This window comes from Natrix helvetica, assembly GCF_964273705.1.
Source record: "Natrix helvetica genome assembly, chromosome: 1".
NCBI lineage: Eukaryota > Metazoa > Chordata > Lepidosauria > Squamata > Natricidae > Natrix > Natrix helvetica.
The window spans coordinates 339,761,667-339,774,690 of record NC_138548.1 but is presented as its reverse complement, the minus strand read 5'-3'; the positions used below and the strand labels follow the sequence as shown (position 1 = coordinate 339,774,690).

Sequence of the window (13,024 nt, the reverse complement as noted above, 5' to 3'; positions counted from 1 at the left end):
TGACATTTCTATATATTGTATATATAGATACATTCAAAAATGTATAAATTATAATTATGACTCATGCCCATTGTTTCATTTTACATTACTAAAAACTCTTTTCAGGGTTAAGTCTGTAAATTTGAAATCCATTCATAGAATCCATTAAATCAATAATTAGCATAGATTCTCATCCAAATGTATCTTTGTTTTGGGGTTTCCCAGTCTATGAATTGTGTTATGGGAAATAAGACTATGGGGTCTACTGAAGCCCTCTCCAAACTCCATGCATATACCGTATTTTTTGGAGTATAAGAAGCACCTTTCCCCCCCCAAAAAAAGAGGGTGAAAATCTGGTGCATCTTATACTCCGAAAAATACAGTATATGGCTTCTCCCCTGTGTGGATCCTTTGATGGGATGTAAGTTTACTGCTTGTTCTGAAGTCCTTTCCACACTCCATGCATTTATATGGCTTCTCCCCTGTGTGGATCCTTTGATGGGTAATAAGGTTCCTCTTTTGGCTAAGGCCCTTTCCACACTCCATGCATTTATATGGCTTCTCACCTGTGTGGATCCTTTGATGGGATGTAAGTTTACTGCTTGTTCTGAAGCCCTTTCCACACTCCGTGCATTTATATGGCTTCTCCCCTGTGTGGATCCTTTGATGGGATGTAAGTTCACTGCGTCTTCTGAAGCCTTTTCCACACTCCATGCATGTATATGGCTTCTCCCCTGTGTGGATCCTTTGATGAGTAATAAGGTGACCGTTTTGGCTAAAGCCCTTTCCACACTCATTGCATTTATATGGCTTCTCCCCTGTGTGGATCCTTTGATGGAATGTAAGTTCACTGCTTCTTCTGAAGCCTTTTCCACACTCCATGCATTTATATGGCTTCTCCCCTGTGTGGATCCTTTGATGGCATGTAAGTTTACTGCTTGTTGTGAAGCCCTTTCCACACTCCATGCATTTATATGGCTTCTCCCCTGTGTGGATCCTTTGATGGCATGTAAGTTCACATCTTATTCTGAAGCTCTTTCCACACTCCATGCATTTATATGGCTTCTCCCCTGTGTGGATCCTTTGATGGGATGTAAGTTTACTGCTTGTTATGAAGCCCTTTCCACACTCCATGCATTTATATGGCTTCTCCCCTGTGTGGATCCTTTGATAGGATGTAAGTTCACTGCTTGTTTTGAAGCCCTTTCCACACTCCATGCATTTATATGGCTTCTCCCCTGTGTGGATCCTTTGATGGGTAATAAGGTGAATATTTTGGCTAAAGCCCTTTCCACACTCCATGCATTTATATGGCTTGTCCCTTCTGCATGTCCTTTTATAAATAGTCATGTTTCCACGTTCATTGCTTTTATTTGACTTCTCTCCCATGTGAAAACTTTCCTGTGACTCAAGAGACCAATTTTCTTGAGAACGTGTGAATATGCAACTGAAATTTTTTCTTTTTTCTTTGCATATATTGGCTCGTTCTTTGGCTTGTGATAGATAGGGTCCATTCACATCTAATGTCTCTCTGAAGATTCTTACACCTTTCTCAATATATTTCTTCTTTAGTTTTTCTTGTTGATCAATAAAGTCCTGCGTCTGAGCAACAATCGAAGAAGTTGAGCTTTCGTTATTCCAGTTATTTGATAGGTTTCTCTCCTGCCTTTGGAATTCTGTTTGAATTGTAGGTTTCTCCATTACATCTCCCTGTCTAAACACTTTGATTGGTTCTGCAGAGTCTTCATTGTAATTCTCATCATCACCTTTAAAGGGAAAGAGATATGAATGTGAGAGAAAGTTTGGGGGAAAAGATCACTCTGTCAGAAGTCATATTGATTGCCTTCAGGTATTGTCCCAAATTCTAATATATACTGCATATTTGTATCCTTATAATGGCATGGTATAGAAATGATAATATCTCTTATTGATGAGACATAAAACCTTTAAAAAAACATTGACATAATACTTGAATGATATGGAAGCATCTGGGCCAAAATAGTTGAAATCGTGTGATGAAGTTTGGCATTACCTCAAACTACGGAATTACTTTGTCACTAAATACAAAAACAAATTGGATAGGATACATCTAAGCAAAATGTCATAGGCCTATTTCCTTCCTAAGAGCAATAGAAAAACAGAACTTTCCCTTCTGCCTCTGAAGAGAAGAGATCAAGTTAGAAATGTTTTCATAAGACCTAGCTAATGGCATCTAACCAGAAAATGTCTTCCTGAACTCTCTGAGGGAGAGTAGGAAACCCTTACCAAGAGAGGCCACATTCTTATAATTCTCCAGCATGACTTCCCAATGCAGAGCTTTTTGGTGGGGATCCAGCTGAGCCCACTCCTCCTCTGAGAAATGAACAGCCACCTCCTCAAAGGGCAGAAGAACCTCCTGAAAGGGGAAAAATACAGAACAGGCCAAGGAAGAATTGCATGATCTTTCCTATTGTTTAGAAATTTCCAAAGCAAAGCTATGCACTAAGGTAAATGGCTATGCTTAGTAAGGATCCATGGTTTAGATGAGCAAATATAAAGAATAAGAAGCATTTGACTAAAGAAAGATTTTAGGGAGGTTCTATCAACTTGAATGATTCTGTAGGACTTTCACTGCCATTCAGGTTAAATAAGCCCTGTTTTCTTCTGGATCAATTGATCTAACAAACTCCCAGTCAGCCATCATCAAAATACTCTTTGTTGTGTATTGAATCGTTATTCACTTTCACTGCCTTGTTAACTCATTACCGAAGCGTTCCTAACCTCCTCCTGTTTGATACTTGTTGCGAAGCCTCCTGCCATAGACTTGCCTTGGCCTCTCCTGATTGGCCAAGACGCACCAGCCAGCCGGTGGGAGAATCCAGCCACCCGATTGGACTGCTGCCTGACAGCTCGAGTATAAAAGAGCTGTCAGCTGTCATTTGCTTCGCTGTTTGCCTTACTGAGTTTGCCGTGATTTTGAGCTGTTGTCTTTGCGTGAATAAAGGTTGTGTTAGCTTCAACCTGCCTTGCCTCAGTTCCTATCTGCCTCGTTCTCCCTACAGAACACTGGCGACGAAGGTGGGATACAGGTCTGAGGTATAGGACAAAGACAAGTCACTGCTGAGCTGATTCTAGTCACGAAGCGACGAGAGGTCGCTCTCCACTGAGAGGAAAAAAATTTTTTTTCTGCTGTCACTGCTTCTTTCCATCCTTTTCAGGATGGCTGCACAACCGGCATTCTCGGCTTTCAGCCCGGACACCGAATCCTGGGACACTTACCTCGAACGGTTTGAGTGTTTCCTGGAGGCAAACGATTTCACGGGTTTGTCCAGCAGCCATAAGAGGGGCTATTTCCTCAGCGCTTGTGGCCATGAAATGTTTGGCATAGCCCAGGCTCTAGCTGCCCCCTTGTCTGTGCACTCCATATCTTGGGAGACACTTCTAGAGAGACTTAAAAACCACTATTCCCCAACTCCCTCTCCTTTGGCCAGGCGCTATTCCTTCCGACAGAGGGTACAGAGAGAGGGCGAGTCAGTGTCGGATTACATGGCATACCTGAGAGCGGCAGCTTTCCACTGTGAGTTCCCTGTGCTGGACGATGCCCTCAGAGAACAGCTGGTCTGTGGCATTAGGGATCTCAGACTTCAGCGTCGTTTGCTGGTGCGAAAAGACCTAACATTACAAGCTGCTGTGGATGAAGCCACAGCTTATGAGTTATCCGACAAATCTACAGCAGAGATGCACAGATTTCTGCCTCCAGCAGGGGCCATTCTGTTCACTTTGATGAGATCGAGGCGTGCAGGCTCTCTGACATCGAGGAGGACGTCAGCCACCTGAATCTCTCCAGCCGGAAAAGCAAGCTGCAGAGAGACCTTTCCCCTCAGCCAGGTTGCCTCAGTTGTGGTGGGAACCACCCCAGAGAGAGCTGCAGGTTCAAAACCGCCTCCTGTCAACGCTGTGGCAGGAAAGGGCATTTGGCTAGGGTATGCAGGGCGGCTTTGCCAGCTAATTTTAGACCTCCTGAGGCCTCTTTTCAGAGGCAAGCCCCAAGGCAAGCTCCCTCACGCCGCCGAGACTATTTTGCTGGGGTTGACTGCCAGCAGCTGTCCGAATGGGCTGTAAGTCACTCTTCTACCTCTAAACCGGCTCAAAAAAAATTTCTGACTGTGCACATCGAGGGGAAGCCCTGTAAGATGGAGTTGGATACAGGGTCTTCAAAATCCCTCATCTCTTGGGCCTCCATCAAGCAACTCCTGCCCAGCCTTACTAAGGCTACCCTGAGGCGATGCCCAATTCGTCTCAGGGATTATCAAAAGCAGCAAATTCCGATCTTGGGCTGTGGCACGTTCCAGGTCGCCTGGAAGAACTTCGAGGGGCCTCTTCCGCTCATCATCGTCAATGGCCAGCTGCCCAGCCTCCTGGGGCTGGACTTGTTCTCCGCGCTAGGGCTCAACGTGTCCGGCGTTCACTCCCTGTCTACAGACCCATTTGCCGTGCTGACCAGCGAATTCGCAGACGTCTTCGACGACCGGCTGGGTAAATATACAGGGACACCCATCTCCTTTAATTTGGACCCCCAGGTGGCACCGATCCGCCTTAAGCCCAGACGGGTGCTTTTCGCCCTGAGGCCAAAAGTGGACACGGAATTGGATAAGCTGATAGCTCAGGGGGTGCTTGAGGCAGTGGACCATTCCCCTTGGGAGACCCCCATAGTCATTCCCATAAAGCAGGATGGTAGCATCAGGATCTGTGGGGACTTTAAGGCAACTGTCAATAGAGGGTTGCAGGCCAACCCCTACCCCGTGCCAGTGGTGCAACACCTGCTCGACTCCCTGGGTAGGGGCAATGTTTTTGCCAAATTAGATTTAGCTAAGGCTTACCAACAGCTCCCTGTGGACGAGGCCACAGCATTGGCCCAGACTATAGTCACCCACAGGGGAGCCTTCAAATGCAATAGGCTTCAATTTGGGATCTGCACTGCCCCAGGCATTTTTCAGAGCCTGATGGAATGGCTCCTCCACGGGCTGCCTGGGGTGGTGCCGTATTTTGATGACGTTTTGGTATCCGCAAAGGATCACACTGACCTCATCACCAAAATTAGGGCTGTTTTGCTGAGGTTCCGCCAGGCAGGGCTCAAGCTCAAACGGAGTAAATGCAAGCTGGGGGTGCCCAGCGTCGAATTCTTGGGATACCTGGTGGATGCTAAAGGCATCCATCCTACTCCTGCAAAGGTGGAGGCTATCAAAAAAGCCCCCACTCCCACATCCAAAGTAGAGCTCCAAGCTTTTCTAGGGCTCCTCAATATTTATGCCATTTTTATGCCTCACAAGGCTTCCTTAGCTGAGCCATTGCACAGATTCTTGGATTCCAAGACCCCCTGGCATTGGGGTCCCAAGGAAGCCCAGGCATTCAGGGCTGTGAAGGACGTGCTTACGTCCCAATCAATACAATACAATACAATAGTAGAGTTGGAAGGGACCTTGGAGATCTTCTAGTCCAACCCCCTGCCTAGGCAGGAAACCCTATACCGTTCCAGACAAATGGCTATCCAACATCTTCTTAAAGACTTCCAGTGTTGGGGCATTCACAACTTCTGGAGGCAAGCTGTTCCACTGATTAATTGTTCTAACTGTCAGGAAGTTTCTCCTCAGTTCTAAGTTGCTTCTCTCCTTGATTAGTTTCCACCCATTGCTTCTTGTTCTGTCCTCAGGTGCCTTGGAGAATAGCTTGACTCCCTCTTCTTTGTGGCAACCCCTGAGATATTGGAACACTGCTATCATGTCTCCCCTAGTCCTTCTTTCTCTTAAGCTAGACATACCTAGTTCCTGCAACCGTTCTTCATATGTTTTAGTCTCCAGTCCCCTAATCATCTTTGTTGCTCTTCTCTGCACTCTTTCTAGAGTCTCCACATCTTTTTTACATCGTGGCGACCAGAACTGAATGCAGTATTCCAAGTGTGGCCTTACCAAGGCATTATAAAGTGGTATTAACACTTCACATGATCTTGATTCTATCCCTCTGTTGATGCAGCCTAGAACTGTGTTGGCTTTTTTGGCAGCTGCTGCACACTGCTGGCTCATATTTAAATGATTGTCCACTAGAACTCCAAGATCCCTCTCACAGTTACTACTATTGAGCACGGTACCACCTATACTGTACCTGTGCATTCCGTTTTTGTTGCCTAAATGTAGAACCTTACTCTTTTCACCATTGAATTTCATTTTATTAGATAGTGCCCAATGTTCAAGTTTGTCAAGATCCTTCTGTATCTTAAGCCTATCTTCTGGAGTGTTGGCTATTCCTGCCAGCTTGGTGTCATCTGCAAATTTGATGAGTTCCCCATTTATTCCCTCATCCAAATCATTGATGAAGATGTTGAAGAGTACTGGGCCTAAAACAGAGCCTTGGGGTACTCCACTGCATAATTCCCTCCATGTAGATGCAGTTCCATTGAGGACTACACGTTGAGTGCGGTTGGTCAGCCAGTTACGAATCCATCTGGTGGTGATGCGGTCTAACCCACATTCTTCTACTTTATCTAGTAGTAGGTTATGGTCTACCTTATCAAAAGCCTTACTGAAGTCCAAGTAAACTATATCAACGGCATTCCTCTGGTCCACTAATTTTGTCACATTATCAAAGAATGCAATAAGATTAGTCTGGCATGATCTGTTTTTGACAAATCCATGTTGACTTTTGGCTATTACTTTGTTTGCTTCTAGGTGTTCGCAAATTCGTTGCTTGATTATTTTTTCCAGAATCTTTCCTTGTATTGAGGTGAGGCTGATAGGTCCTGGTGATTTGAACTCATCTAGGGTAGACAGGTGCTCACTTACCATTTTCTTCCCTATTTCAATTTGTGTTCCTAATCTGATTTTTGTGGTGCTGCTTTTGACAGGTTGGACTGTTTTATCCCTTTATGTAAAGACAGATGCAAAACATGAGTTAAATAGTTCTGCTTTCTCCCTGTTGCTTGTCACCTTCTTGCCACTTTCTCCTAGCAATGGACCAATTGTTTCCTTAACTTTTTTCTTGTTTTTAACATATTGGAAGAAGCTTTTTTTGTTAATTTTTACTTTTGTGGCAAGCCTTTCTTCATTGTGAGCCTTAGCTTTCCTCACTTCATCTTTACAGGCTCGGGCTGTTTGCTGCTATTCTGCCTTAGTTATGTCCCCCTCCTTCCACTTTTTATACTTACCTTTTTTGTCTTTCAGTTTGTCAGATAGTTCTTTATGCAGCCATGCTGGTTTCTTTTGGGAGCTGATATTTTTCTTCTTCATTCGTATTGTGCTAGACTGGGCTTTTGTAATCTCATTTTTCAAAATTTCCCAAGCTTCTTGAGTTGTTTTCCCCTTGAGGATTCTCATCCATGGAATTTTTCCCAAGCTCTCTCTAAGTTTATTGAAATTAGCTTTCTTAAAGTCCAAGACTCTAGTTTGGCTTTGTTCTACTACTTGTTTGTTCTACTACTTCTAATCACTTTGGCTTTGTTCTACTACTTCTAATCACTCTTAGTTCAGTATAGCGACCGCCTCCCTTTAATTTTGGCCTGCGATGCTTCGCCTTTTGGCATTGGGGCTGTCCTGAGCCACATTTTGCCAAACGGCTCGGAGGCTCCAATTGCTTACTATTCCCGCACTTTGTCAGCTGCGGAATACAATTATAGCCAGCTTGACAAGGAAGCCTTAGCCGCTGTCGCTGGCATCAAACGTTTTCATGATTATCTGTACGAGCGTTTTTTTCAGTTGGTCACTGACCACAAACCTCTTCTGGGTCTTTTAGCTGGGGACCGTCAGACTCCGCAAATCCTTTCCCCCAGAATGTCCAGATGGACTGTTTTCCTGGCAGCATATAACTACCAGCTGCTGTACAGACCGGGCAAGACCCTTGGGCACGCTGATGCCCTCAGTCGCTGCCCCTTGCCAGCTCCAGTGGTTGACCCAGCTCCCACTGCTTCTGTTCTTTTAGTGGAAGAATTGGCCATGCCAATTTCTGCTCAGGACATTGCTAAGCTGTCTGCTAAGGACCCGGTGCTATCCCAAGTGCTGGACTGGGTGCACAGGGGGTGGCCACAAGGGCCATTTAGGCAGGAGTTCCAGCCCTTCTCTGTTCGCCAGCATGAATTATCCGTCCTTGATGGATGTCTGCTGTGGGGAAACCGGGTGGTACCTTCCCCCAAGCTCAGGGCGCCAATTTTGAACTGCCTACACACCGCTCACCCAGGCATCGTGCGAAGCTATGTGTGGTGGCCCAAAATTGACCAGCAGATTGAGAACTGGGTTGCTGCCTGCCAGCAATGCCAGCAGTCAAGGCCAGCCCCCCCCATCAGTGCCAGTTAGGGAGTGGGACATGCCCTGTGCTCCTTGGGCACGAATCCATCTGGATCTCGCTGGCCCATTCCAAGGGCAGAATTTCTTAATTGTTGTTGATGCCTACTCGAAGTGGGTGGAGCTGGCACTCATGCCATCCACCACTTCAGAGGCTGTGATTAGGGCCTTAGAAAAACTATTTGCAACCCATGGGCTGCCTGATGTGGTGGTGTCCGACAACGGACCCCAATTCACATCAGCACCTTTCCAAATGTTCTTGAGACAGCTAGGTGTCAGGCATGCGACCACTGCTCCATTCCACCCAGCAGGGAATGGCCAGGCTGAAAGGACTGTCCGGTCTGCCAAAGAGGCGTTGAGCCGCCTGGGGCCAGGCAACTGGCATAACAAATTGTCCCAGTATCTCCTGGCACAGCACACAACGCCGTACCCAGTTACAAATCAGAGCCGTGCAGAGAGGCTCATGGGTCGCTGGCTCTGGACAACTCTGGACCGGCTGCTGCCCAGCTACATCCCAGAAAAGGCCCCATTCTCTCAGGACACAACTCGAGCCTTCCAAATTGGTGATCTGGTCTTTGCGCAGAACTATGGGTCTGACCCAAAGTGGCTCCCAGGGCACATAATTCAGTTGACTGGACCCTACTCTTACAGGGTCCAGCTCGACGATGGCAGAGAATGGCGCTGGCATGTCAACCAGCTATGTCGCAGATCGCCCGGCGCTCCAGACCTCCAGCCAGGACAAGCCCAATCCTGCCGTGGAGAACTAACCCAGTCTGACAGTTCCTTGGCACCAACGCCCATTGCCGCCTCTTCGCCTTCCCTACCTGAAAATCCCGTTGTTCCAGTGATGACTTCGATTCCAGTCGCCCCGGCCGCTCAGTCTCCAGTAGTTCCGCAGGCTCCACCAGCAGAGACTCCTACAATGACAGCTGTCCCAGAGCTGTGGCGCTCCGGGTGACTTAGACGTTGGCCTGCTTATCTTTCAGACTACGCATGGGCCAACTGGGAGGGGAGGGGTGTTGTGTATTGAATCGTTATTAACTTTCACTGCCTTGTTAACTCATTACCGAAGCGTTCCTAACCTCCTCCTGTTTGATACTTGTTGCGAAGCCTCCTGCCATAGACTTGCCTTGGCCTCTCCTGATTGGCCCAGACGCACCAGCCAGCCGGCGGGAAAATCCAGCCACCCGATTGGACTGCTGCCTGGCAGCTCGAGTATAAAAGAGCTGTCAGCTGTCATTTGCTTCGCTGTTTGCCTTACTGAGTTTGCCGTGATTTTGAGCTGTTGTCTTTGCGTGAATAAAGGTTGTGTTAGCTTCAACCTGCCTTGCCTCAGTTCCTATCTGCCTCGTTCTCCCTACAGAACACTCTTCCTTCTCAATCAATATATCTACCGACAATCAAAAGATCTTCAGGGACTTGAGAGAATCAAAACCCACCAATCAGTGATACTAACCCTTCAGAAGTGTGTCTGTAGGCAAAGGGATTTTTGTGGTGTTTTATGAAATGAGTTACAATACAATACAAAAGCAGAGTTGGAACGGACCTTGGTTGTCTTCCAGTCTAACCTCCTGCCTTGGCAGGAAAACCCTACACCATTTCAAACAAATGGCTATCCAACATCTTCTTAATGACTGCGTGTTGGGGCATTCACAACACATGGAAACAAGCTGTTCCACTGATTAATTGTTGTAACTGTCAGGAAATTTCTCCTCAGTTCTAAGTTGCTTCTCTCTTTGATCAGTTTCCACCCATTGCTTCTTGTTCTACCCTCAGGTGCCCTGGAGAAGAGTTTGATTCCCTCTTCTTTGTGGCAATGCCTGAGATATTGGAACACTGCTATCATGTCTCCCTTAGTCCTTCTTTTCATTAAACTAGATATACCCAGTTCCTGCAACCGTTCCTCGTATGTTTTAGCCTCCAGCCCCCTAATCATCTTTGTTGCTCTTCTCTGCACTCTTTCTAGAGTGTCCACATCTTTTTTATACCGTGGCGACCAAAACTGAATGCAGTATTCCAAGTGTGGCCTTTACCATTATAAAGTGCTATTAACACTTCCCATGATCTTGATTCTATCCCTCTGTTTATGCAGCCTAGAACTGTGTTGGCTTTTTTGGCAGCTGCTGCACACTGCTAGCTCATATTTAAATGGTTGTCGACTAGGATTCCAAGATCCTTCTCACAGTTACTACTATTGAGCAAGGTACCACCTATACTGTACCTGTGCATTTTGTTTTTCTTGCCTAAATGTAGAACCATCCTTTTTTTACCACTGAATTTCCTTTTGTTAGATAGTGCCCAATGTTCAAGTTTGTCAAGATCCTTCTGTATCTTTAGCCTATCTTCTGGAGTGTTGGCTATTCCTGCCATCTTGGTGTCATCTGAAAATTTGATGAGTTCCCCATTTATTCCCTCATCCAAATCATTGATGAAGATGTTGAAGAGTACTGGGCCCAAAACAGAGCCTTGGGGTACTCCACTGCATACTTCCCCCCATATAGATGCAGTTCCATTGAGGACTACACGTTGAGTGCGGTTGGTCAGCCAGTTACGAATCCATCTGGTGGTGATGCTGTTTAACCCACATTTTTCTACTTTGTCTAGTAGTAGGTTATGGTCTACTTTATCAAATGCCTTGCTGAAGTCCAAGTAAATTATATCGACAATATTCCTCTGGTCCACTAATTTTGTCATTTTGTGAAGAATGCAATAAGATTAGTCTGGCATGATCTGTTTTTGACAAACCCATGTTGGCTTTTGGCTATTACTTTGTTTACTTCTAGGTGTTTGCTAATTCATTGCTTGATTATCTTTTCCAGAATCTTTCCTTGTATTGAGGTGAGGCTGATAGGTCTATAGTTTCCTGGATCTCTTTTTTCCCCGTTTTTGAAGATGGGAACCATATCAGCTCTTTCCCAGTCCTCTGGCAGTTCCCCGGTGCTCCAGGATCTCTGAAAGATATAGTTCAGTGGTTCTGAGGTCTCGTCTGCCAGTTCCTTCAGAACCCTGGGGTGTAATCGGCCCGGTCCTGGTGATTTGAACTCGTCTAGGGTAGACAGGTGCTCACTTACCATTTTCTTCCCTATTTCAACTTGTGTTCCTAATCTGATTTTTGTGGTGCTGTTTTTGGTAGGTTGGATTGTTTTTTTTCTGATGCAAAAAATGAGTTAAATAGTTCAGCTTTCTCCCTGTTGCTTGTTACCTTCTTGCCACTTTCTCCCAACAATGGAACAACTGTTTCCTTAAGTTTTTTCTTGTTTTTAACATGTTGGAAGAAGCTTTTCTTTGTTATTTTTTTACTTTGTGGCAAGCCTTTCTTCATTGTGAGCCTTAGCTTTCCTCCCTTCATCTTTACAGGCATGGGCTATTTGCAGATATTCTGCCTTAGTTATGTCCCCCTCTTTCCATTTTTTATATTTATCCTTTTTGTCTTTCAATTTGTCAGATAGTTCTTTATGCAGCCATGCTGGTTTCTTTTGGGAGCTGTTATTTTTCTTCTTCATTGGTATTGTGCTAGACTGGGTTTTATAATCTCGTTTTTCAAAATTTCCCAAGCTTCTTGAATTGCATTCTCCTTGAGGGTTCTCATCTATGGAATCCTTCCCAAGCTCTCTCTCAGTTTATTGAAATTAGCTCTCTTAAAGTCTAATACTCTAATTTGACTTTGTTCTACTACTTGTTTTGCATAATGTTGAATTCCAGTATTGCCTGATCGCTTGCCCCCAAGGTTCCTGTAGCTTCAACACCTTCTATCATTTCCTCTCAGTGAGAATTAAGTCCAATATGGCTGATCCCCCTTGTTCTCTTCTCTACCTTTTGGGAAACAAAGTTGCCTGCTAGGTTTGTTAGGAACCTGTTGGATCTTCCACTTGGTGCAGAGTTTGTTTTCCAGTTGATTTCAGGGTAGTTAAAATCCACCATTACTATTGTGGAATGCTTCCTACATGCCTTAGTTAGCCGACTAGCAAAAGGTTCATCTACTTCCTCTGTTTGGTCGGGTAGCCTGTAGTATAGACCTATGGCAATGTCATCCCCCCCCCCCTTTAATGTTGACCCAAATGCATTCAAGATAGTTCTCAACATTGTTTTGCTCAATTTCTGTAGAGATGTAGTTATTTCGTGTATATAGTGTAACTCCACCTCCTCTTTTATTTGGTCTATTTCTTTTAAATAATTTAAATCCTTCTAGCTGTATGTTCCAATTGTGGGTTTCATCCCACCAGGTTTCTGTAATGGCAACAATATCATATCTGCCCTCATTTACTTGAATTTCTAATTCACCCTGTTTATTCCTCATACTCTGTGCATTGGTGCATAGACATTTGAGTCCATTTTGATTGACTCTCTGTTTACTGTCTACACAACCTGTGTTATGCCTGACTGCCCCTATTTTCTTGCCACTTGTATGATTCGTGCACATGGTATGGCACTCACTATGAAATGCTTGGTTTTGCTTGATGGCAGGACTGATAATCTTACCCGCACAAACATCTATGTAACATGCACTGATAATCCTATGAGTTTTAGGTTGCTGGGGACACAAATGTTCTGTATCAATCAATTCTCTCTCCCCGTTTAGTTTAAATGTTTATCCCGAAAATCTGTGAATTTAATGCCAAGTAACTCAGTCCCTTTCTTGGATGGGTGCAAACTATTTTTTTTGTACAGTTTTTCATTGAACCAGCTGCAGGCATCATGACTAATAAAGCCAAACCCTTTCCTTTTACACCGCTCCTTTA

General features: G+C 45.1%; 1 protein-coding gene across 2 annotated transcripts in view; it reads right to left on the bottom strand.

The window, feature by feature from the left end:
• Positions 1–341: 341 nt before the first annotated feature.
• LOC309383404 (zinc finger protein 18-like) overlaps positions 342–13,024 on the bottom strand; it is a gene marked incomplete at its 3' end in the record, with an annotated part of 108,688 nt that continues 96,005 nt past the window's right edge. Inside the window, exons 5-7 of one of the 2 annotated variants that reach the window (XM_081935911.1) lie at positions 2,245–2,374; positions 546–1,745; positions 342–461 (exon numbers count right to left, since the gene is read on the bottom strand). In XM_081935911.1, coding sequence (XP_081792037.1) covers positions 343–461; positions 546–1,745; positions 2,245–2,374 — 1,449 coding nt within the window. Of the gene's footprint in view, positions 1,746–2,244; positions 2,375–13,024 lie in introns of both variants that reach the window. The other variant, XM_081935910.1, reaches the window with a different exon arrangement.